The sequence below is a fragment of the Narcine bancroftii genome, chromosome 8 (genome assembly GCF_036971445.1).
Source record: "Narcine bancroftii isolate sNarBan1 chromosome 8, sNarBan1.hap1, whole genome shotgun sequence".
In the NCBI taxonomy this organism is placed as follows: domain Eukaryota; kingdom Metazoa; phylum Chordata; class Chondrichthyes; order Torpediniformes; family Narcinidae; genus Narcine; species Narcine bancroftii.
The window spans coordinates 56,094,848-56,121,540 of NC_091476.1; the positions used below are offsets into that span (position 1 = coordinate 56,094,848).

General features: G+C 42.5%; 1 protein-coding gene across 1 annotated transcript; it reads left to right on the plus strand.

Moving 5' to 3' along the window:
* The first annotated feature begins 1,305 nt into the window (after positions 1 to 1,305).
* On the plus strand, positions 1,306 to 25,826 carry LOC138740713 (integral membrane protein 2A-like). The gene is made up of 6 exons (XM_069893766.1): positions 1,306 to 1,470; positions 5,592 to 5,726; positions 7,443 to 7,640; positions 13,515 to 13,625; positions 20,272 to 20,422; positions 25,017 to 25,826. Exons 1-6 carry the CDS (start codon positions 1,399 to 1,401, stop codon positions 25,103 to 25,105), a joined length of 756 nt encoding a protein of 251 aa, XP_069749867.1. The 5' UTR covers positions 1,306 to 1,398; the 3' UTR covers positions 25,106 to 25,826.
* Positions 25,827 to 26,693: the final 867 nt, after the last annotated feature.

Genomic DNA, 26,693 nt, shown 5'->3' on the forward strand with positions numbered 1-26,693 from the left:
TATTGCTTCCACTAATGTTTATAATAATTCCAAAAAATCTTACTATTGTTATTTTATTCAAAAAAACTTTTTGGTCAGGTTCCCCTCCTCCAACCCCCACCCCGGACAGCATCGATCTTCACCAACAATTCTCCCCTGCCAGGTAAATATGGTTAACTACCCTCACCCGCACTCACCCAAGCTCTCACCAACCAGAGAAAGTTCAAATTCCATATTTTATCTTTCATTTCCTTCTTTTCTATTGATATTTTTAACTTTTTCCTTTCGTTCCTCATATTTGCGTATTTTCTTTAAAAGGAAGGACTACTTCTTGGGGTCCACACTGCAATTGGACACTTCTCCTAGCCCAAGCGATACACTCACTAGAGTTGCACCGGTGGCTGTGAATCCAGTGCATCACTCCTGTCTGCTCTCTGCCTCTGCAGCCCAGTGTGCTCCAGAAGTAGGACTCAGCTGTCACAGGCACCTTTGCATCTGCTGTGCAACCAGATGCAAAATGGGGAATCTGGGGATTCTGTCAGGTACCAATACCTCCGAGCAAAAAGGTAAAAACACAATGCAGGAGAAACTCAGCAGGTCAAGCACGTACCGTATGAAGGGTACATGAAATGTACCTGAAATGTTGATTATGCTATAGAAAGTGCAGGCAATCCCCGGTTATAAATAAGATCCGTTCCTAAGTCTGTCTTTATGTCAAATTTGTAGCGTCAGTTAGTCAAATGTTTGTCTTAGTATTGTTATGAGATAGATCAGCAACATTAGAAATTCACCAAGACAATGTATCTTTAAAACAATAATTTTATTAATAACTATTTATAAAATCTTACTTAACTCTAAACTTAACCCCGACTAGGTGCAAATGTGTGAATCACTCAAACAATTACAACTTAAGCACAATTCTGAAAAGATGATTCAAAGTTCAGTCTTAGAAATCTTGTTTTGAAAATTAGAACTTTTAAAACTGTTGTTCAGAAGTTAAAATCTCCTACTATCACAACTTTCTGCTCCTTATCATTTGACTACACGTACAAGCGGACACCTGAACAGCCACCCGCCTGAACATTGTCAATCAGAACACCGCAATCATCCTCTGTACCTGCAGGCGGGGTGAAGTTTCGCCATTTGCCTGGGGCCGAGGAAGGCCGCCCAGAGGGCCACTGCTCTGCGGGTCAAGGCGACGGGTGTAGGGAGCCTGCGCGGTGGCGACGGAGTGGGTCCCATGTGAGAGCCGGCGATGGATGGGTTCCACGTGAGAACGCCTGCGCGGCCGGCAACGGACGGGGTCCCACGTGACAGAGCGAGAGCGTCTGCGCGGACGAGCAGCGGTCGGGAGTGCGTCAGAGCGGCCGGGAGGTGAAGGACGCGCAGCTGAGGGAGAGCAGCTTCCGCCTCGCAGACATGGTGAAAATTGGATTCAACTCGCCCGCGGCCCCGAAGGGTGCGAAGGGAGCTCTGCTGGTTCCCGAGCCGGTAAGCCCGCTCGATGGGAAGTGCAGGGCCCGGGCCCCGGGAGCCCGGCCTCGGCACCGGCGGCTCGATTCCCAGCGCCGTGGGCAAGGATGGTCGGTGGGTCGATCGGTGCCTTCCCCGGCCGGCCTGGTCCTGGAGCCGGTGGGGGTGGGGGTGGCCCCTTCGGGAGGCCTGAAACCGCCGCACCCTTCGGATCGTCTGACGAGGCCCCGGAGCCTCAGTCGGGCCCTTCCCAGTGGTATCTGTCCAACGTTGCCTCCGCAGGTCTTCACATTGACTTTGGAACGTTGGAAAGTTTTAAAAAATAACCTGCTCCTTCCATCCTATATCAGAACCTTTCATTCTTCTAAAGGGTTCATCGTGGATTCTTTCACCCAAGCAGAAAGGGTTTCGGTTTTATTAGCCACATTGCATTCGGTGCAGTCAGAAGGGATCTTCCAAAGGCGGCCTGAACAAGTCCTATCTAACATCAAGTCGAAAGGCAAGGTTGAACACAGTTCCCGAGTTGCATTGAAAGATAAGAACACTGAGTACTAAGGGTCAGTGCGAGAACGCTTCCGGAGCCTGATGACTGCGACTGTCCTTCACAATAAACAGCCTGCTGGAGGGATGAGCAGTGTCTTAAAAGCACACAGAAATGCTGGAGGCGCTTAGCCACGGGACGCTCCTCCACCATTTCTGTGTGGACTTACTACAATCAGGTTTCCGGGTTTCACTCTAATCAATTTCTACTGAGCCGGGAAAAGCGCGGTGATGCGCGGTGACACCTCGAATCTGGCCGCACTGTAAACACATCCAGTTGTGGCCGATGTGCGGCGATTCGAGGTGCTCCGGCGTCCTACTTTTGAGGTGGTCGATGCAGGGTGATGCGAGGGATGACCTCGCAGTGGAAACACCGCGGTGACTCACCAGAAGTCACGATTTTTCACCCGCGGTTTTCAATTGCTCGTCGGACTTCCTGGTCACCTCGCATCGCCCTGCATCACCTCGCATTCCTCGCATCACCGCGTAATCATCGCTCGGTAGAAACAGTTCGGGTAGTCCTAAAATGCGAGGTGTCCTTAGTATAAACACACACAATGTCTTGGGCAGGAACCCTTCATCAAGACTGTTTTCAGCCTTTTTCTGTAACCTCTGTTAATGCTGCTTCTGGGGTTAAGCGATTCATAAAATACTGCCTTTAACATGCATGACAAATCTGGACCCCAGAATCTGCATATTTTCTTGTTTATCTTAGTTGCAGACAGCAGGCTTTCATTATTGGCATTGTTTGTTCTTTTCACTATCCCAACCCACAATTAAAAATGTAGTGAAGTAAGCATTCGAGATAAGACAACGTTTGTTTTGTATTCAGGGAAGTCAAATGGATGTTTTTGACATCACTAAAGTGCCTATTATTTTCCTGTTTTGGCTTGTTATGCAATAACCCTTCATTTTGGATTTAAATGCTTACAATTGAGTAAGAATACAAGATTAGGTTGCAAGTTAATTTGGATAGAAAATAATTTTAATTTGAAGTGATACAGTAATACTCATTTACATCATCAAAATTGTACACTATTCATTGTTTACTTGAGGTGTTCCCAGAAAAATCTATCCTGAAATCTTAACACTGTCCCAAATCAAATGAATTGTATAATCAAAAATACAGAATTTAAATTTAATGCTGGATGTGTAACTGCCTTCAATTGAGGACATCATCATTCTTATTTTGAGATTTGCCTGAATTTAGTCTGAAGTGGGATGATCATTGTTGGAATGACGGCCTTTTGATTTTGTCAGGTTGGTCAATAGTTGAATGATGCTTTCTCTTTGTATGAATGGCATAAATTAGCTGGAAACTGGCTCCAAAGGAATTTGCTGATTTGACTTTTAAGGCGATATCAGGCCAACACAGAATTCTGTTGCAATGAAACTGACAGAAAATTGCTGAAGAGGGCACCAGAACTACTCGGGGGATATTAAAAGATAAATGTGTTTTTTTTTAATGATCTGTCAGTTTTACTGTTACCGCCCTAGGCTTTGGTTTATTGACATTTTCTAGATGTTGTGGAAGGATTTGAACATTTGTTTTTGAGACGCATGGTCTTCTGGTCCAGTGCAGTAATGACCAGTATGTTGCTATCACAGAGCTGATACTCCTTGATGAAAACAATTCCAGAGTATTCTTCGTGTTAGGTGGCATCTTAATTCATGAACAGTAGCCAGTTTTTCCTCATTCTGTTTACCAGCAAATTGAGTAAATGAAGGATGAAGTCAATTATTGCAATAGCTCAGTCTTTGGCTCTGGAACAATGCACAATGTTTAATCTTGCCAGCTTTATTTACCTCCTACATCTATTTGGCAACTTTCCCCAAGTTGACTAGTATTTGATGCAGAGTATGTGAATATCTTTTATACGACAGGCAACTGTGCTATGTTCAGGTTACAGAAATACACCCTTGACAGAATTTACAAGTCACTGTCCAAAAAAAAACAATGATGTGAAATAAGCTGTTCTTGCAGAATTTATTCAGGGAGAAAAGCACACAAAAAGAAAAAGAAACAAGTTTTGAATTTTGAATTTTTAAAAATTCAACACTATCACTCTCAGATTTGGATATGGCTCCACTGCATCACTTGGGTAGGCAAGCAGAGCTGAGTCCTTCTTCGGTCATACATTATTCAGGCTTTTGGCATGTGAACTGCAGCATATGCGAATCATTTTCTCTGATATTTTACATTGTTGGCAGCTACAGGAGAAATGGCCAGCTCCTTAAGGCCAGGCCCTTGGCCTTTGATCCACTTCCACTGAGTCACTGTGCTTTAACTCCTTACCTGCTGAACCTTGCTATGCTCACTTCCTAAACCCTTTCCTTATCTGAGCCTTGTGCATCAGAGAAAACACCACAGAGGAAGAGCATCCATATTCTCAGATATCTAGCCACATGTCCTTGCACTGGGCAGGATGTGGCAGAGAGTCAGCCGTGACTGCCAATCCAAAAACGTGATGATGTCATCTCCAGATCTTATTGACCCGCAGTATTAAGTGACTGAAAATAAAATTTAATGAAATTTGTTTCATTGTCCATCCTGAGTGTAATGCTGGTCTTGGGTGTTAAATAACTTTTTTGCTTGGAACGGTTTTGTCGCCTAAATTCACCAAGTTTTAAAGTATGTATTTTCCCTTAAGAGGTTGGAAGCTCTGCTGTTATTTCTAGTTTACTTCGAAGCTCAGTACAACCAGCAGCTGAATAATAGTTTCATCTTGTTTCTTCCTGTACTGAAAAAAATAAAAGCTTGGAAGTTCATAACTTTTGGTTTTAGTTTCAGATCTTGGTTTTCAATAAAAAAATATTAATTAGGGGTAGTGTAAAATCAGTCTAGCAACATAGGACTTTCACATCACACGTGTAATCTGATCTCAATAGCTCTGTTGATGTTACATCATTGGAGCTCATCAAACTGCAGAAGAATGAACTAAAAACGTCAACTTCAGCTTGTATATTATGAAGAAATATTTGATTATCTCACCACTGAGAGATTAAGAACTTGATTTTTGGATTTTTTTATGCCATTTAATTCTATCTTACAACCAGTGGAAAATAGTAGCATAATCTTTAATTTTGTGCTCAGGAATTGTCCATATCGATATTTATTGCAAATTGATTTGAGCTGTTCAAATCAGGAAGATTTGTCTTTATGCAGTGCAGGAATTTTTGTGTATAGGTGTATGAAATCTTATCACTGTCAATTAGGTTTCAATGAATCAGGGAAATGGTGTATACATTAAAGTACAAATTGGTCTGAGAATTATTGTAGAAGCAGCACCAGTAATTAGGACCGGGGTTCAAATTCCATGCTGCTTCTAGGGAGTTTGTACGTTCTCCCCATGTCTGTGTGGGTTTCCTCCCACCATTTGAAATGTACCAGGGGTTGTAGGTTAATCGGGTGTAATTGGGCAGGATGGGCTTTCGGGCCAAAATGTATTTCTTAATTCTTAAATTCTAAAAAAAAATTCTGTAAATATATACATGGAATATATTAACCAAACTATTAGAAATAAAAGAAATTGTTAGAGGCTAATGTGCTAAGAATTTAGGATGGTATTAATGTTTGCATTAATTTGTATTTTGTTTAGGATCCAGAATCTGTTGCAGTAAGCGGGGGTGATAATGCCACAGGGAGATGTTTGTTTACACTCCTTGGACTGGCTTTCATACTATCTGGCTTAATAATTGGAGGAGCTTGTCTGTATCGCTTCATTGTTCCAAAGGTAACTTGCCAAAACATTTATATTTTTTCTGCATGTAAAATAAACATATTAATTTTTAAACCAAGTTCATTTACTTGGTAAATATAAAGTTGCTAGTTTTTTTTTACAGTTTTATTTAATCATTAGATCTCTGCATCAGTAGGTTTGGCTTGTAATCCTATTTTTTTAATATGCTGTTACTTTTAGGGAGTCATCTTCCAAAACAGTACATTCATCTGATGTGTAACCCTGTAAACAGCATAATTTCATTAACAGCATAATTAAAATATCATTGCCTATTTGCTGGGATTGTGTATTTGAGGGAAGGAATTTGCATTCAGTGAAAAAGTAAGAACTGATCAGGTGGAGTCAACATGATTTTGTGTAGGGGGATCATGTCTCAATTGTGTTTTTTAAAGAGCTAATTTAAGACAATTGATGAAGGCAAGGCAGTAGATGTGGTTTAAAATAAATCTTAACATTGAATTTTACATAGACTTTAAGACTTTTGTCAAGGTAAGTGGCTGTCACCAGTGATCCAAGATGTGTTGGCAAACTAGATCCAGAATTGGATAGGTAACAGGAAGCAGAGGCTAGTGGTGAATGAGTACTTTCCTAACTCGAAAAATTGTGAACAGTAATATGGTTCACAAGTTGCTGTTGTGATATTGACTTGGGGATAGAATTAATAAGTTTGCAAATGATGCAAAAATTAGGGGAGTTGTAGATGGTAATGAAGATTGTTTAAGGATGGACGAGTGGTGCATCAGTTGGAAAATTGGACAGAGCAGTAACAGGTTGAACTTGAACTTGACCATTGTGAGTTGATGCACTTTAGAAGGTCAAATTCTGGTGGGATATAAAGAGCAAATGTGAGGATCCTGGGAATATTGATGTCCATTTGGATGCAAATTCATATCTCCCTGAAAATGGGCGCACAGTTGGATAGGGTAGTGAAAAGACTATTTGACAATCGACTCCATTAGCCAAGGCATTGTCCAATTGTACAGCATGGTAAGAGGCCCTTCTGGCTCATGCCTGTGATCTCCTTTCCTCCCCACCGCGCCTCCCCTACAATCAACCTACAAACCCTGTACATATTTCAAGGGAATGTCAGCGGTAAGGAGGGTGATCTTGCAGAGTTTTATAAAATTGGGGTGCATAGATAGGATTGATAGTTGATCTTTTTTTTCCCAGGGCAGAAGAGTCTTGGAAATGCAGAGCACAAATGTAATGAGAGAGGGGAGAAACTTGAAGGAGATCTGAGGAGCAAATTTTTCCACACAAAATGTGGTGGTTATCTTGTGTAGGCTGCCAGAGAAGCTCCTTCCAGATGTATACATTTATGTACTTGGAAGGCATTTGGGCAGGTAGGAAAGGTCTAGAGTCAGGGCTGAATGTGGATAAATGGGATTAGCATGTAGGCATCATGGTGAGCGTGAACAAGATGGTGTAAAAAGGCAAGTTTTTGTGCTATAGATTTCTACATTAATGTTCAGTCATTGGCCAGCATAAATGTAATGAAATTGAGGTATGGTGAACCTATAAAACAATAGAATACGGCATGATGGCATTAATGTGGGATTATGCATCCTGCACTGGTTTGCAGGAATTTGCCTTTAGTGTTGCAGTTAAATTTGCACATGCTGATCTGGCATATTACATTGTGGTTTTCCTGAAATAAAACGCTACTGATTTTATTTTTAATGTGAATTTTAAAGTTTACTTTTTCTCTAGAACAAAATATTTCATGGTGAAATGCGATATTTGGACACCTCTGTCCTACCACATACACCAGAAACAGAGGCTCCTTACTTTCTTGCTTTTGAAGATGTGCAGTTCTTGGGAGATAAAGAAAATGTGGCAGTGATCAATGTCCCTGTTCCAGATTTTGAAGATTATGATCCAGCAGTCATCATTCATGATTTTGAGTTGGTAAGATTAAATCTTGTAATTACTGTTTGGATGTGTGATGGTGATGTGTTCTTTGATAACTGAACAAATTTGCTATAAATGTATTACATTGTCAAAGCAATAATAGTACACTCATCTGAGTGTACCATGTGTAAATTGTATTTTTAAGGAGAAAATAGGTTTTGGGATTATTTAATTGCTGAATAATAAAGTTTTGGTCTGTTACAAGATTTTACAAGTTTACTTTTTAAAATCATCAAAAATTGTTTGTACTGAACTGACCCAATAGCATTAGAGAGATAATTATTTTATGGTAGTGTAGCGGTGGCTACACTGCTAACTGAAGAATGAGTTCAGTGAGCAAAACTGATTTATTGCAGGCTGCCTGGCTGGTCTTATACTCCCACCCGGACTTGGCTGAGAACTGCGCTGGGGGGCCCCGACATCACCAGGGCATTGTGGGTCCCCAAGCGTGGGCTTCTGAGTCTGGTGCTGAGGTCGGGAGGAAACCCCCGATTGCACCATTTTGGCTGGCTGTCCTGCAGCGTGCGTGACCAGCAGGGCCTGTTCGCCTGCCGAATGGCGTATCGCCACACAGCACCCCCCCCCCCCAAAGAACTGGCGCCAATATCCTTTTTTGCCGGGCGTCCTCGCTTCTTGGGTTGGGCTACAACTACTGGTTCGGGGTGGGCAGGTAGGAAAGGGGGCTGGCTTTAACCTGTCCACCATAAACTATTCTCTCTTACCACTGACGTCCAGTGTGGAAGTGGATCCTGAACGCTGGATGACTTTGTACAGCCCTTCGTATGGTCTTTGTAGAGGTGCTGTGGACAGGCCCCGCCTAATAAAAACGTACTCTGCAGAGTATAGCTTGCTAGGGACATGAGGCCTGTGTGCCGTGTCTGTGCGGCGGTGGGGGTGTGAAGGAGTCCAACTGGGCCCGAAGGCAGGGAAGTAGACCGTGTGGTGACTGCTGGGGGTTGTAAGGTGCGTTGTGAGGGTCATCAACAGATGACCCCTGTAGGTCTTTGGGTGTCGAGCAGATGCCCAGGAGCACCCACCCAGTCAGGGCCGGTGAGGCGGGCCATAAGTGCCGACTTAAGGTGGCGGTCCAATCGCTCGACTAGCCCATTGGCCTGTGGGTGATAGGCTGTGGTGTGATGTAGCTCGATCCCCAGCCTGTTGGCGAGCTGTGCCCAGAGCGCAGAGGTGAATTGGGCACCCCAATCACTGGTGAGGTGGTTCGGGATGCTGAACCGGCGACCCAACCATTCAAAAGTGCTTGGGAGAAGGAGTCCGTGGAGGCATCTGGCATCGGAATCGCCTTTAGCCAACGAGTGGTGCAGTCTACCACTGTGAAAAGGTAGTGGTTACCTTGGAAAACGGGCAAGGGTCCGACGATGTCCACGTGTATGTGGCTGAACCGTTCCCGGATGTGTTCAAAATCTTGTACGGGCGCTCTGGTGAGCCTGTGTACTTTGGAAAGCTGGCAATGGGTTCAGGTTCTGGCCCAGTCTGCAATCTGCTTCCGAAGCCCATGCCGGACGAAACGTTCTGCCTCCATAAGGACCGTGAACCTGATGGAAGGGTGGGAAAGGTCATGGATATGGTGGAAGACTTGCCTGCTCCATTGCTGGGGAACCACTGGTCGCGGCGTGCCCATGGAGACCGCATAGGACAGTGCCCTCACCATGAGGAGTCGGGAGGTCCAGGAACCGCAGGCCCAAGATGACCGAAGGCCCGCGTCTCCTCGTCGGACTTCTGATCCTGGGCGAGCTGGTCGAAGTCGATGGCGGGCGTCAGCACGCAAATGGCCAGTCGTGAGAGTGTATCGGCGACCACGTTGCCTTTCCCCGCCTTGTGCCGAATGTCGGCGGTGAACTCTGACTCGAAGGAGAGGTGATGCTGTTGGTGGGCCGACCAGGGATCTCTTGCCATAGTGAGCGCCTAAGTGAGGGGATTGTGGTCGGTAAAAATGGTGAAAGGCCTCCCCTCCAAGAAATAGCGGAAATGACGAACCGCCAGGTACATGCCCAGCAACTCACAATCGAAAGCGCTATGCTTGCACTCTGGCGGGTGAAGAAGTTGGCTAAAGAATGCCAGTGGTTTCCAGGACTGCTCCAGGACTGCGCCGATGGAGAGTGCCATATGCAGGTCAGTGTGTGGGTGGACGAGCAGAGTAGCTTTCGCGAGGGCATCTTTCATGGCTTCGAATGCCCTGCTGGCCTCTGGAGTCCAGGCGAGTGTCTTGTCTTTGGCCGCGATGAGGGCAAAGAGCAGCTGCTTGATGCGCGCAGCGCCTGGAATGAAGCGGTTATAAAAATTGACCATACCCGCGAACTCCTGTAGCCACTTGAGGTTGTCCGGGTGTGGGAACTCCCTAATTACAGCGACTTTCATAGCGACAGGTGTGGCTCCTTCGGGCGTGATGGTCTGGCCCAGGAACTGCATGGACTCTTTCCTGAACTGGCACTTGGCCAGATTGATTGTTAGGCCAAAGTCGGCCAGTCGGGGGAAGACTTGTGTTATGCCTGGTCTCTGCTGGCGACAAGGATGTCGTCCAGGTAAATGAATACGAAATTCAAATCCCTTCTCACGCTGGAAGGTCTGGGCGGCATTCTTGAGCCCGAATGCCATGCGTAGGAACTTGAACAAGCTGAAGGGGGTGATGGCCATTTGGGGTATGTTCTTGGGGTGCACTTGGATTTGATGATAACCGCGCACCAGGTCAACCTTGGAGAATACCCTCGCACCATGCAGGTTGGCCGTAAAGTCCTGGATGTGAGGGATTGGGTAACGTCGCGTTGTTAAGTTGTCGATAATCTCCGCAGGGGCACCAGCCGCCGGAGGCTTTCGGGACCAGGTGGAGTGGTGAGGCTCAAGGACTGTAGGAGCGTTGAATGATTCCCAGTTCCTGCAGATGTGAGAACTCTTCCTTCGCTATCTGGAGCTTGTCTGGTGGGAGCTGGCATGCCTTGGTGTGGATCGGCAGGCCTTGGGTGGGGATGTAATGAAACACTCCGTGGCATGGTGAGGCAGTGGAGAACTGTGGCTTGAGGAGGGATGGGAACTCATCCAGGATACACTGAAACTCATCCTTGGGCATGCTGACCGTGGGCATCTGCAGCTACTCTGTGCGGAAGACCGTTGAGGCGAATGGATTGGAAGGTACGGGCATCTACCAGTCGCCTACCTCGAATGTCGACCAGGAGTCTGTGGGCGAGGAGGAAGTCAACACCCAGGATGGCAATTAGAAGGGAAGAAATGGTGAACTTCCATGAGAACTTCTGCTGGCCGATCTGGAAATGGACTGTCTTGTCTCCATATGTCCAGTTCTACGTCAAATTGGCTGCACGAAGGGGAGGTCCTCGAGGGCTGTTCTGGGACTCGATGGCTGTGGCTGGATGACGCTGATCTGGGCTCCGGTGTCGACGAGGAAGCGTCGGTCGCTGACTGAATCCTGCAGGTAGAGAAGGCTGTGTTCTTGTCCAGCCGCCGCAGCCATGAGCATGAGCATCCCGTCCATCAACTCGACTGGTGTTCTGTCCCCTAAGGCGTCGAGGTGCAGCATCTGAGTGGCACGCTGGCACCTGGAGATGCCGAGGGAGCCGGTGAGCACCCGTTTGGGTGCTGAACGAGGTGGAGCACTCGTTTGGCGGTGGCCTGGTCCAGGTTGGCAACCATATGGTAAAAATTAGTCGAATCTGATGAAATCTGGCGGAGATGAAACTGAGCCTCTGTGTGGCTGATCCAGGTCTCCGGCTCCTGAACCCAGAAGTCAGGAAGCTTGATGGCTATAGTGTTGATCGAAGGATTGTTCATGTTGGGTTCAAAGACGTTTGAACCTGTCGGGGTCACCAATTGTAGCAGCGGCTACACTGCTCACTGAAGGATCGCACAACCAGACTAGTTGAGTTCAATGAGCAAAACTGATTTATTGCAGGCTGCCTGGCTGGTCTTATACTCCCAGACCAGACCTGGCTAAGAACTGTGCTGGGGGGCCCCAACGTCATCCGGGCGTCACGTGGGTCCCCAAGCGCGGGCTTCTGAGCCCGGTGCTGAGGTCGGGAGGAAATTCCTGACGGCACCATTTTGGCCGGCTGCCCTGCCGCGTGTGTGACAAGGGGGGCCGGTTCGCCTGCCTCATGGTGTGCCGCCATGGTAGAACCTTTCAATTTCCACGTTTTAGGTCTGTGGAATGTCATGGGCATCTAGTTTTGTTGACTTGTGCATTTGAATTATATATGCATTGAGAGATGCTCAGCATTGATTTGAATAAAGTTAAAATCTTGCATCCCAGATCATTGGTGTGGGTAGAATATGACAAGGTGCCATAATGTTGCACTTTAAATACAAGGAAAGGAGAAAACATTTAAATGGTTGACTCTATTCCATAGTAATAATTTGTGGCTATAGAATAACATTTGGACAACTTTTCATTGCTGCTCTTCCTAAGAATGAAATGTCAAACAAGTTTTGTTCATCTGAGCTTTTGGACTGTTGATTTGGAAATTAAATTACTTGGTCCAAATAAACTAATCCTGCTTCTGGGTTGATTACACCATATCAGCTTAAATATGTCAAAAACCAAGTATTGTCTGAGAGGTCAGATGTCCAAATTGTCTCAAATTACAGTCAGTTTGACTACAAATCTAGGTTAAAAAGCATTTGATTTATTTTTAATTTTCACTGGATTAATGCCAAGAGAATCAAGGTCTATTTGGACTTCATAGTTTGCATCAAAGCTGCTTAGGACCCATAAGCTCCAAGCACAGACACAAGGGAATTCTCTTTGGAAAATTGCCATTATGCAAATTGAAGTTTTTTTTTGTGATACAAAAATACTTCTTAAAAAATTTTATTTTTCAGAATTTATTAATTATTTTTTATTGCATGCTAGGCCATTTCAGAGGATATTTCAATCAGCTACATTGCAGTGGGTCTAGACTTGCATGTAAGCCAGTCTAAATAAGGATCACTGATTTCCTCCCCAAGAGCAATTTTAGTGTGATCTCACTTATTGTGTGTGTGCCTCACTCACGTAGACTAAAATTGTCAACAGCTTCAATGAGCATACCATAATTGTGTATAATGTAATTATGACTTTTAATAAGTTTGTGTTGGAGCAAAAGCTGGCCTATCACTGGGACCATTCACATTGCATTGGGAAACACTCATTTCCTGGTCCACATTTCTTGCAAGAGAGTGGTAAACCAGAATGAACTTTTACAGTCCCCTGATTGTCATCATGATCACCCTGAAACCAAGACCAATTTCAAATTATTAATGAATTTTAAGATCCATTTCTGACATGGTGAGGTTTGAATTTGGGCTTTCTGAAATGTTAGCTGTACTTGAATCAAATATTTCACTGGTCCAGAGGTTAGAGTCAGAGTTCAACAGTCTGGAAACGGGTTCTCCAGTCCAACTTGACAATTTGCATGGGTTTTGCCATATCTCTAAACCATTCTTCAAGATGCACCTGTCTAAATGTCTTTTGAATGTGAGAATTGACTTTGCTTCGACCACTTCCTCTGGTCATTCAATAAATGTACCATCCTGTGTATGAAGAAAGTGCCCTTCAGATCTCTTAAATCTTGCCCCTCACCTTAAATTTATCTTCCTTGTCTCTCTGTTATGATTTTAAGATCCATGTAATGTACCCCCATCCCAGATTCCCTATGTTCCACAGAGAAAAGTCCCAGCCTGTCTACTCTCCTCTTTATAAGTTTAGCCTATCAGCCCCAGCAATCTTCTCATGAATCTCTTCTTCATCCTTTTGAGTTTCCAGGTTGATATTAGGTGACTTGGTAGAGATGTAAAAGCCCAAGTTAAAATCTTTAAAGTTGTTTCAGGTTTCTTTCTGATTTATTGTGTTCTTTTGCTTTCTTTTAGCTTTTGACTGCTTACCTGGATCTGAATTTGGATAACTGCTATGTGATTGCATTGAATACCTCTGTTGTTATGCCACCACGCAATCTACTGGAACTGTTCATGAGACTTGCAGTAAGTATCAGTAATGTCAATCAAGAATAGTACTGTAATACTAAACTTCAGTTTATCCAAGATGGAATTTTTCACTAATACAGGTACACAATCCTATATCTGGACATCTAAAATCCTGAAAGCTCCAAAATCCAGCAAGTGAGGAGAGTTGAGGGGGAGAGATCGGTGTCGGGATTGGACATTGGCTTTGTAGGAGAAGCCAGAGAGTGGTAGTGGATAATTGCTCTGTGACTGGAGGCCTGAGACTCGAGGTGTGCCTGAATTGTTTTTGGTCATTCAGATCAGCCATTCTCAACCTTTTTTCGTCTATGCCCCTGCCCCCACCCCCTTCCTCCCGTAGGGCTCTCACCTATAGACTATATGAAAGACACTTTAAAAAAATTTGTTATGTGAGTGGAAAAGAAAACAGGGCTTTTACTTAAATATGCTGTTGCCCATGGGGGAGCGGAGCAGGGAGGAAGAGGTGTAGTACCCCCATTAAGAATGGCTGATCTAGATCAATGATCTGGATGATAATATGGTAAATTGGATCAGAAAGTTTGCAGATGACAGAAAAATTGGTGGTGTGGATGGACAGTGAGGAAAGCCTGCTGGACCAGCTGTAAAAATGAAATTTAATGTGGATAAATGTGAGGTGATGCACTTTGCAAGGACAGACCAAGTTAGGATATACATGGTAAATGGCAGGGCTCTGTGATGTATGGGAAAACAGAGGGATCTGGGAAACATAGGTGGTGTCATTGGTAGATAGGGTTGGAAAGAGTTTTGGCACGTAGCCTTCATAAATCAAAGTATAGGAATTGAAATGTTATGGTAAAGTTGTGTAAGACATTAGTGAGGCCATATTTGGAGTATTGTGTGCAGTTTTGGTCACCAAACTACAGAAGGATATCTATAAGATTTAAAGTGCAGAGGAGGCTTCAGGAACTGAGTTACAGGGAAAGGTTAAATGAGTTAGGACTTTATTCCCTGGAGCATAGAAGAATGAGGAGAGATTTGATTAAAGGTATTTAAAGTTATGAGGGGTGGAGCTAGAGTAAATGTAGGTCGGCTTTTTCCACTGAGGTTAGGTGAGATACAAGGGAAACACAAAAGCCTACAGATGCTATTATTGTAGTAAAAACATCGAAATGCTGGAGGAACTCAGCCAGTCTTTTCAGCGTCCATAAAAAGCAAAGATATTATTGCTGGTGTTTCAGTCCTAAGCCCTTTTTCAAGGAATAACCAGAGGCAGGAAATCTCAGAAAATCTCCGGGTCTTCATTGGATATGATAAGGGGGAGAGGTAAAGATTTATCATGTCTGTGCATAAGGAGAAAGAGAAGGGAGAGACAGCTGGGGGAGGTGAGGGGGGAGGAAGGTGAGTTATTGCAAACCAGAGGTTCATATTAATGCCATCTGATTGGAGGGTGCCCAGTCAGAAGATTAGGTACTGTTCCTCCATTTTGCTGATGTTCTCAGTCTGCTAGTGCATGAGACGATGGACAGACATTTCAGCAAGGGGGTGGGGAATTTAAATGGGTGGTCACTGAGAGATCCATATTATTGTAGCGGACAGAGCCAAGGTGCTTAACAAAGTGATCTCCCAGACTGCGTCCAGTCTCTCTGATGCAGAGGAGATCAGAACAAGAGATGACCCCTGCAGATTCACAAGTGAAATGTGCTTCACTTGGAAGGACTGTTTGGGGCCCTGAATGGTGGTAAGGGAGGAGATGTGGGCATGCATGGAACATCTGCGGTCACAGGGGTATGTACCAAGGAGACAATTGGTGGGGAGGGAGGAGTAGATAAGGGAGTTACAGAAGGGAAAATTTTTCTAGTGGTGGGATCACGTAGTAGGTGGTGGAAATGGCAGAGGAGGTTGTGTTGGATATGGAAGCTGGTGGGGTGATATGTGAGGGCAAGAGGAATCCTTTCCTTGTTGCGCGTGGAGGTGGAGCAGTCCAGGGCAGATGTGCAGGTAATGAAGGATAGGTGGGTGAAGGCCGAGTTTATGGTGGTAGAGGAAAAGCCACATTGTTTAAAGAAAGAGGACATATCTGATGATCTGGCATGGAAATCCTTGTCTTAGGTGGAGATGTGACTGTAATTGAGAATGGAATGATATCCTTACAAGGGGCAGGGTGGAAGAGATGTAGTCGAGGTAGCTGTGTGAATTGATGTGTTTGTAGATGTCTGAGCATTTGCCTAGGTGAGATACAAACCAGAGGATATGGATTAAGGGTGAAAGGGGAAATGTTTAGGGGGATCCTCTTCACACACAGAGTGGTGGGGGTGTAGAATGAGCTGCCAGCTGAAGTGATGAATTCGGGCTAATTTTAACATTTAAGAAGAATTTGGATGGTTACATGGATGGGAGGACTATGGACTGGGTGCAGGTCAGTGGAACTAGGCAGAATAATAGTTTGGCACAGACTTGATTGGAGCCTATTCCTGTGCTATAATGTTCTATGTATGGCTTTGTGACGGGAGGATTGTGCCTCACGAACCTAATTGAGTTTTTTTGAAGAAGTGATAAAAGATATTGAAAGTAGGGCAGTTAGACGTGTATATGGATTTTAATAAGGCACTTGACAAGGTACTCCATGGGGAAACTAGTTCAAAAAGTCATGGGGCATGTGAACCATAGAAACTTGGCTGTATGGATTCAGAATTGGCTTGCATGGACACAAAGTATTCTGTCTGGAGGTCAGTGACTTGGAGTTCAGCAGGGATCTGTTTTTGGGGCCCCTGCTCTTCGGAAATTTTGTAAATTACCTGGATGAAGAAGTGGAGGGATGGGTCATTCAGTTTACAGATGATATGAAGGACGGAGGCAAGATGGATAGTGTTGAATAATATTATAGCTTACTGCAGGATAGAGACAGGATGCAAAGTTGTGCAGCAAAACACAAAAACCACATCATCAAGTTCACTGATGACACGACTGTGGTGGGCCTTATTAGTGAGAATGAGGAGTCAGCGTACAGAGATGAGGTGCAACCGCTAACATGCTGGTGCAGAACCAACAACCTGTATCTGAATGTTAATAAAACAGATGGTTGTCGACTTCAGGAGGGCCTGGGGGGACCTCGCTCCGCTGACCTTTGAGGTAGTCAAAAGTATCAATTTCCTTGAAGTGCACTTGGCAGAGAATCTCACCTGCTCCCTCTACATCCTGCAAAGTCCAAGGAAAGTCCATCTCCCACCCTCCATCCTCACTTCATTCCACAGAGGATGTATGGAGAGCATCCTGTGCACTGCATCACTGGCTGGTTTGGAAGTTATACCTCCTCAGAGGATAGTGAAATCAGCAGAAAAAAATCATTTGGGCTCTCTTCCTACCACTCGATGCAGACAAAAGGCAATAAACATTATGAAGGACTTCTCCCTTCTGGTGGGAGGTACTGTAGCCCTAGAGCCCTTAACTTCAGATTGGGCAACAGTTTTTCCCCTAAACCATCCTGAATTCCCAGAACATGTATGGATAATGTATCATGGACTTTTATTCTATTTGTATTAATATTTTAACTTTTTTTTAACTTGTATTTATGTAAATCTGCTCCATGGTCCTGTCTTATCTTTACCGTACAATGCATGGTATTAACAACAAATAAGGGTGACTTGAAAAGTGGCAGATGGAGTTCAGTCCAGATAAGTGTGAGGTGATACATTTTGGTAGGTCAAACCTGAAGAAAGAGAACATGGTTAATGATAGGATACTTAACAGTATAGAAGAACAGAGGGACCTTGGTGTCCAAATCCATAGATCTCTCAAGGTCGCTGCACAGATCTATAAGACAGTTAAGAAGGCCAATGGCTTGGTGGGCTTCATTATTTGGGGAGATAGAGTTCAGGACTTGAGGTCATGTTGCAGCTTCCATAAATCTCTGGTGAGACCACACTTAGAATATTGTGCTCAGTTCTGGTCACCTCATTACAAGAAAGATGTAGATTCTATGAAGTGAGTATAGAGGAGATTTAGCAGGATGTTGCCTGGATAGGAAAATGTATCTAATGAGGCAATGTTAATAGAGCTTGGGCTTTTCTCTTTGGACTGAAGAAGGATGAGAAATGACTTTATTAGTTTTCGACAAGATTATGAGAGGCATTGATAGATTAGGTAGACAGTCAGCACCTTTTACCCAGGGTAGGAGTAGTAAACACGAGGACATCTGTACAAAGTGAAGGGAGGAAGGTTTAAGGGAAGTATTAGGGGCAAGTTTTTAGAGTTGTGGGTGCCTGGAATGCATTGCCTGGGATAGTGGTGGAGGCTAAAACAATAGGGGCATTTAAGAGACTCTTGGACACCAACATGGATGAAAGAAAAAAATAGAATATTATGAGGTAGGGAGGGGTTTGGTTTTTTTTTGGTAGGTATGAAGGGCCTGTACTGTAATTTTCTATGTTCTGAAATTCTGCATAATTCAAGTGCAGTCTCTGCAAGGCTCGTGGATATTTGCAACTTGTTTTCTTTGTTCTTCCTTCCATAACACAAGGATAATATCATTTTACCATCTCCTTGTGTTGTGTCCAGTCGGAGGCATTTACTTGGAAGGCTGGCTCAATGAGGACTCTGACTTGTGTTGCATCCAGTCAGAGGCATTTACTTGGAAGGCTGGCTCAATGAGGACTCTGACTTGTGTTGCGTCCCAGACAGCAGCGATTTAAAAAAAAAAAAAAAAAAAAAAATTAGCCCAGATGATCTTACATTTAAAAGAACATTTTCAATTATTAATCAATAATTATATAGCAATTAAGTGAATTTACCTAATTTATCTAAACTAAACTTACTTAACTTAACCCCCCCAAATATGCGCGAGTATACAAGTGTGTGTTTGAAACACCCCAAACCACTACAGCTCAAGGCCCAATTCTCGAAAGATGGTTCCAAGTTCAGTTTCCGAAATTCAGTGATGTGGGTTTGAAATTGATGTGACACGCAGGGCTTGGGTGCAGTTGGCAGTTCATGAAGTGGGTGAAAGAGACCGGGGATGACAGAATGTTGATGAACTCATGAAACCCTCATAGAGATGCTTCAGCAAAATGTCCTTTTTAGACGTGCCAACCAAAACTCCCCTTTTTAGCATAGGGGACGTGAAGCAAGTGGTGCTCACGAAGCTTCCAAAACCCTTTTTTGTGGGTCATCCAATTTCAAATTACTCTGTCTGGTCACTTTCCAAGCACAGTATTTCTTCTGCAAGTAGAACCCTTTTCATGGGTCAGTTGAGCAAAAGTGACCTTCGCTCTTTTTGGTTACGAAGTGGTCTTCACATCACTCAATGATTAAGAAGAGGAAATCTGACATTTCGTCTCTAACCACACAATGAGGCCAAGTAGGTTTCTCATTCCCAGAAGGAGATAGAAGAATTCTTTACTCTGTGCTGCCTTCTTAAAATGGCCTCCTGAGCAAGCGGTGCACTGTCTTTTCAATAGGCTGGTCACGTCATCTCTGCTCCTGGCTTCTCTAGGGCTTCTTTCCCTTCACTCTCCAAATATATCAACTTTCAGAACATGCTGTTTTCAAGGCCTGCTGCTAATTCAGTCACTTTCCAAAACTTGTTAAATCTGTTCTCTTAAAGGGACAGTCCCACACAAATAAAATGAACTGAAAATTGGGAGAACGTCACACCTGTCAATACATTCATCCACAATTCGTAATGGATTGGGGGCAAATTAAATTAGTCATTCTTGATCCACTTGGAGAGCTACTTGGATACATTTCAGTCTTAAGGCTTTAAAGAATCCTAGCAGTATAACACAAATGTGTCATTTGGCCCAATGTGTTCATGTTGGCCATTTGAGTTTTCATTCCTAGCCTTTTGGTTATGAATCTATTGCTTATCCAGATACTTTTTCAAAAGATTAAGTTTTAACCTTCATTCTTTCAGGCTGCCTGTTCTTCAGTTTCCAATTTCCTCTGCTTCCTTTTAATCAATTAACCTAAATGATATCAAGTGGTTTTTGACACCACCACTAAAGGAAAATGATCTTTCTGAAGCACCTTCCCACAGCTTGACAATTAATCCTCACAACCAATTTTGCAAATGTGACACCAATACTCTCTTTATTATCTGATTGTGTCTAACGATTAAACTGAGTATTTTAATGTTGTTAGAATCGTATTGGGATAGTTAAACTCCTTCTAAACTGCACACAAGTTTTAAAAAAAAACATTTTTGTTGCATTTCAAGCCTTTGGTATCAGATCAGAGCTCCGGGCAGTGAGTACAACCAAAAGCCAGGAGACGGTGCAGTGGCACTAGCCCCAGCAAGCGAACCGGCAGGCGCATGGCTAGGGCAGCGTAAGGGCCAACAACCCCAAAATGGCACTGGCCCTGTTGCACAGCCAACAGGGACAGCACTGGGAAATAAGGGATTGTCATGTAGGAATGTACCCACGTGCAGGTAACCTTTTGTTATGCGGGCCGTTATGTCAGTAAAGGGGGGGAAATGGCGGGAACCCAAACTGTATAAAAGTCGGGCTTGAGCCCCCAATAAAGCAGAATTATACCCAACTACACTAAAAAGTGTGTGTGTGTCTTTCTTCACATAGCTTGTGGCTACAAGATATTTATTGATATTTTTAACATAATTTGAATTGACTATTTAGGCTGTGTTCTAATTCAAAGGTTGTAAAATATGAATATCTTTGTTTTCTTCCAACAGACTGGTTCCTACTTGCCTCAGACCTACCTTGTTCATGAAGACTTAATAGTAACTGAACGCATTGACAATGTTGATCAATTGGGTTACTTCATCTACCGGCTCTGTTCAGGGAAAAAGACCTACAAATTGCAACGTAAAGAGATGCTGAAAGGTACTGTTCTCACATGTTAAAATTACCATTTGAAACTAAACAGAAAATTGCATAAAATATAATTATTAAATTTTTTACATAAATTTGTTTTTTAACCTGCCATTCCTCTTTGATTAAAACTTTGTCAGAATCATACAGCATACAGTCTGTATGATTTACCACCACATGTCTTGCAGCCTTCAATTCAGATTCATTTCAGATACTCAATTCAGATACTCCAATTAATTTACACATGGGAGTACCAACCTCCACCACCTTTGCAGGCAATGATTTCATTTGGCAACCAACATCTGGATGAAACAGTTTTCCCCATATCTACTTACCCCTATAATTAACTTTGCATCTAAATCTATACTTTGTGATATGAATGTGTCCTTTAGGGAAAGTTTGTTCACTTTATCCATGCCCTTCAGTTTTATTTCCCTTACAAGTATAGTATCAAATTCCACCTGCCATTGTCATATTCAGTTTACCAGCTGATCAATAATGTTCCGTGAACTTGGACAACCTTCTTAACTGCAATCTGTCTAATCATTATTTCCCTCCTTTTGTCAAAAAAGTTATGTAATAACTACAAGGTCCTAGCCATGAACTCTGTGGTATGCCTTGGGTCACAGGCTTTGTGCATCTTACCTGCTTCTGGGGACCTGCTGACTCCTAAGAAATCTCGCATCCTTGTCTGTTTTAAAATGCTCCAGAATTTTAGTGTCCCCTCTAATTGAAAACTGCTGCTGCATTTTATTCCCTAATGAATGGTAATAAAGAACAGTCATTTAAGAATTGACCCATGACTTCTATTTCCACACACAAATTATCACTTTCCAATGTATTTTTTCCTAGTTTCCACCTTGCTCTGAATCTACTTAAGGTCACAACAAACCTCCAACACTGCACTCTCCTATTGTCAATAAATATTGAATCCAATATGCTAACTTGCTTTGGATCCTATAGGCTTCAACCTTTTGGATTAGCCTTTCATGTAAAACTACATCAAAGACCTTAGAATCTGCGTGAACTACATCAACTATATCATCTTCAATATTTTTAGTTACCTTTTTAAAAAGTAGTGGCAGATAAAAGTTAATCCAGAGGAGTAAGAGGTTATACATTTGGGAAGTATTATAAAGGGTAGGACATCAGCACTAAATAGTCGGGCATCAAGGAATCTTGAATATGCATATAAGGGTCAAGTCTAGAGTTCCTTGGAGGTTTAACATGGATAAATAGAGGCGAAGAAAGCACATAGCCCCATAGGTCAGGGCATGGAATTCAAAGGTTGGGACTTTGAAACTTTACAAAACACAAGTTACATTGCTTTTAGAAAACTGCATTTCCAGTTACCACACTATAGAAAGGTAGCAATGGAGAGAGTGCAGAGGATATACACCAGGATGTTGCCTGGAATGGGGGCCGTAGCTGTTAGAAGAGATTGGATAGGTTGGGCTTGTTTCCCCTGCAGCAGCAGGAGGAGTGTGTTTGGTGATGACCCTATAGAAGTATACAAGAGAGTGTAGATAAGGTAGATCATCAAAATATTTCCCATGATTATCAAAATCCAGATGAGAGGTAGGAAATGTAAAGAGGATTTGGGGTAAGTTTTAAACTGGTAATACCTGGACTGTGTTGCCAGACATAGAAGTGGAAGAATTAAAATTTTTGACATTAGAGTCATTTAAGCAGGTTACAGAAAGAACCTACTGCAGGAAAATGGGATTAATACGATTTTTGAAAAGGCAACATGAAAATCGTGGGCTAAAGGGCCAGTGTCTGCTGAGCAGCAGCTTCTATATAAAAAAAAATATTTCTCTCAGGTCCCTAGCAATAACTTCTTGCTTCTCAAATCACCCTGGTGCATCTTACCTGCTTCTGGGGACCTACTGACTCCTAAGAAATTTCGCATCCTTTTCTGTTTTAAAATGCTCCAGAATTTTAGTGTCCCCTCTAATTGAAAACTGCTGCTGCGTTTTATTCCCTAATGAATGGTAATAAGGAACAGTCATTTAAGAATTGACCCATGACTTCTATTTCCACACACAAATTATCACTTTCCAATGTATTTTTTCCTAGTTTCCACCTTGCTCTGAATCTACTTAAAATGGATCGAAAATGTATTAATCTTGTTTGCTGGTAATATTACAAGTCGACTATTTTCTACCCCTGTTCCTATTATTAGCAATCTGTACCTGCTATATTACTTCCTTTAACATAAAATAATCCCCTGAAATAAATCCATATTCAGGTTTCCATGGACTTCAGAGCTACTGTTCCTGCTTTATGCTCACCACCTCTCACTTGTCACTAACTACACAAGTCTACATTTGCTGTATTATGTATTATGATTCAAGTTTTTCCCCTCCCCAAATTTGGGAGCTTTTAATTTCCAGGCCATTTAACATTTTCAGTATCTTCCTTGAAGACTTAGTCATGGTTACCATTTCCAAAATGCTTACCCACAGACACTTCAACTTCTTGCCCAGCTTCATTCCATGAGATAACATCTGTTGCTTCTCCCTTTCGAGTAGACTATCAACATGCTGGCTCAAAAGCCTTCCCTGAATGTACTTTAAAAACTTGGCTGCCTGTGGACCTTTCATGTTGAGGATGATGCTAGTTAGTAAAAGGGAAATTGTATCCCCACCCCCCCCCCCCCATTTCTCTTTGACCTTTTTGCGATTTGTCCTTATACCTGCTTGTACCTTGCTGTGCGTGCACCTGCATGACATCTCCTCAAATTAGTGCACAGGATCTCGTTTTGTTTTTTCAAATGAGCTCTATCAATGTGGACCGTTAATTAAATTAATTAAAAATTTTATTAGTATTTCTTGTAGTTGCCTTTACACCAGTAAAGCATCCCTCCTATAGTCAAATTTAGTTGCAGCCTCAAACACTTCTCCATTACAATCATATCCCCTTACAGTGTACCTCTCAAGTCTTTCATTGAAATCCCCTGCAGTACTTCTGTCAGCACAGCCAACTCAACTGTGATTCCACAAACCTAGCTCTTGTTGTTTTCCCTGGGGAGATGATTCCTCCTAATGTGACAGGCCCAGAGGACCCCAAAACCCAGCAGCAATAAAAATTCACCAAGACAAATGGTTACTTCTCTCTCTCTCTCTACAATCTATCTTCCAAAAACATATCTATACATTATGTAAAATATAACATCTGTCACACTACCCACACCCCAAATGTCTGTTTGAGAATGGGTTGATCACAGTGGATTCCTGTACCATCTGCCTTTCCTTACTATATCTCGTGGTCACTCACTGCTTTTCTGCCTGTGTATATTGTTACGAGCCCAGAGGACTCATAAACCCAACAGCAATGGATATTCACCAAGACAAATGGTTACTTTTGCTTTTAATTATCTTTATCCTTGAAATCAGAATCAAACTTAACTCCCTTCTAAGGTGCACGTGTATGTAATGTGTCTGTAAGTTCAGAAAAGTTCTTTGGTTCACAGTCCAATCTCACTTCTCATTCCTCCAAGTTCACTGGTTGCAGGCAATTCTTACACTGTGCACAGAATTTAACATGTATAAAGTTCACCAGGCTTTGGTGCTCGAAAGGTAAATGGTTACCACTCAGGAAGGTTCTTGTTGGTTTTCAGAGAAAGGTTTGTTGTTCCAGGACATCCACAACTGATGAACTTCCGTCAGTCACCCCAGTGTCTTGCTGAAGAAACTTGCGCCGTCAGGGTTCACCAGATGATAAACTTTCTATCGGGTCACCACAGATTTCTTGTCTGTTTCTGTTATTCCAAGTGAAAAATTTGACAGCCAGTCCTCTCCTCTTGCATGAACTACATGGGCTGTGACTAAGCTATCTTCCAGTCACCTGTTCTAGTCCAAGCTACTTCTGCTGGCTGATACTGCAAGGGATCTCCTCTCTCTCTCTCTCTCTCTCTCTCTCTCTCTCTCTCTCTCTCTCTCTCTCTCTCTCTCTCTCTCTCTCTTACAAAACCACATGACCCTCTTACAACAGCAAGTTCTCCTTTCATACAATATGCAGCTCCAACAATCTCATCTGTTGCTTTGGTAAACAACAATCCATTAGTGAAGTCTCCAGCACTCTTCAAAGCTCTTGCAAAAAACTGAAAGAAGCCACTATTCTAGCATAAACAGAGCTCCAGTATAAGATCTGTTTTATTATGTTTGTATGTGACCTACTCTAACAAATCTTTCCCAATATCTCCCAAAAACATTTGTATATACTCTCACAGTATAGTAATTTTGGTGATCAACTAAACATATCCAAGATGTCTTCTGTATCTGCTTTTACATGCAGATTTAAAGCTGCGACTAAAAGTAGTTATACCCACCTATTCCTAATTGTCAAACCCTGTACTTAGACACTGTTGCACTCTAGAATTGCTGTGTAAAACCAAACAATGGATTCTGTCACCTTTTGTCCACACAGACAGATGAACTTATTTATTTCATTTGAAAATGTAACAATTACAGTCACAAATGCAGCTTCACAAAATAGAATCAATATAACTGTTTAAAAGAAAAACTTGCTTTGACTATTAGTATGAATTTGGTAAAGTGTACTTGCTCTCCCCATGCTCATAACTTGTCTTTTTCATTGAAAGGAATCCAGAAACGCTCAACAGAAAACTGTCACCGAATCAAGCACTTTGCAAACAATTTTGTCACTGAAACCTTGATCTGTGAACCGTGAGAGACCAAGGAAATTTTCTTCCCCCAGCTGACTTTGGATGCTTTACTCCTGCAGTGTTCTTAACAATCTAAGTGTGACAATCTAAAGCCTTGTTAGTTGTGCTTTGCAGTTTGTATTTCAGTGCAAATACTGTTGCTTTACTAAAAGGCTTTTAAAATGCTGCTTCTGTTTGCACTGCGTATCAACACCTTACAAATTTTGCAAAAGTAGTTTGTATTCCTGATGTAATTGCTCAGAGGAATTTAAATAAAATATTAATAAAGGTGATGGAAAAAACATTTTTGATAATTCCCTTCTGTAAAGTACTTTTAGTATATGTCAGCTCAATGGGATTGGAATTTGTGCAGCTACTGTATTGATAATCAATTTATAATGTAAACCTATGAATTGTATGAAATGCTTTTTTGATGTATCATGGAATAGTTTGATGTTTGCACATTGAATATCTGTTCACTTAAGATGCAATTCTAAAATGGATTTAAGTACTCATCAGCTGTGGTTTTATTTCTAACTTAAACTTGGGTAAATTCTGTCTTCCCCAAATTTTTAAAAGTCCACCCTTTATTGACATCTGGTTGCAATGTGGAATAGTTGGAGCAGTCACTGAATTGGTAAACATTGTTATAGTTTATTTAGCAAATGATTTGAATCTGGGACTATCCAATGAAACTAATCCTATGGAGTATTTAATATTTACCTTCAATAAATGTCTTTAAAATTATTGCAGCCTGGATTTTATTTTGTTCGATTTTGACCATAAAAATTGGTGCGATTGACAAAATATTATATTTTTTTAATGTTGCTGGAAATTTTGTCTTGAACTTCATGATTTAATGATCATATTTAACAGTGAAAAGGAAATATGGTATTCTTTAAGGAATAGGGATTGTGAATCAAAACACATGATAAACGAATTAAAGTTGTAACCACACTGATATGCCACAGCTTACAAGCAAATAAATACACTTGCAGCACGCTATGAAGTCAACTTCTTTCATTATTCACAAAACGCAACATTGCGTTCAACTCCCCAAATACCACCCAGCCAAACCCCTCTGACCTTATTGGCTCACTGCCATATGGGTAATCTTGACACTCGCTCTCCTCCGAATAAAGGTAAATACACAATAGTGCCCCCCTCAGCCTCTGAGCCATGCAAGAAGGTGACTGATTGGAACTGTCCCACTACGTAATGGTTTGGAAGCTGACAGTTCGGCCTGACCATGCAAGATATTGCAAGACAGGTGATATGTGGCCCAAATGGCAAGAGTGGGTCCACTCAATTGACCCTGGCTCTGATGCAGAATGTGGATGGTCAATGGAAACTCAAGCTTTTCCATTCCTGTTAATCACAAAAATCTTTGGGTGGCAATGTAAGACTTTGAAAAGGGCCATCATTAATGGGCTGAAGTAGTTTGTGAACAGCATCATGCCAGAGGAACATAAGTACAGCACTGTAAATCATTCAACACATACTTTGCAGGTTTGAAAACCACTGTTTTAATTGTCCCTGATTGATTTGTTATGTGCACGGTTTCATAACTCCAAAGGAAATGGGCTAATGATCATTTTTCTCAAGTAAAAGGTC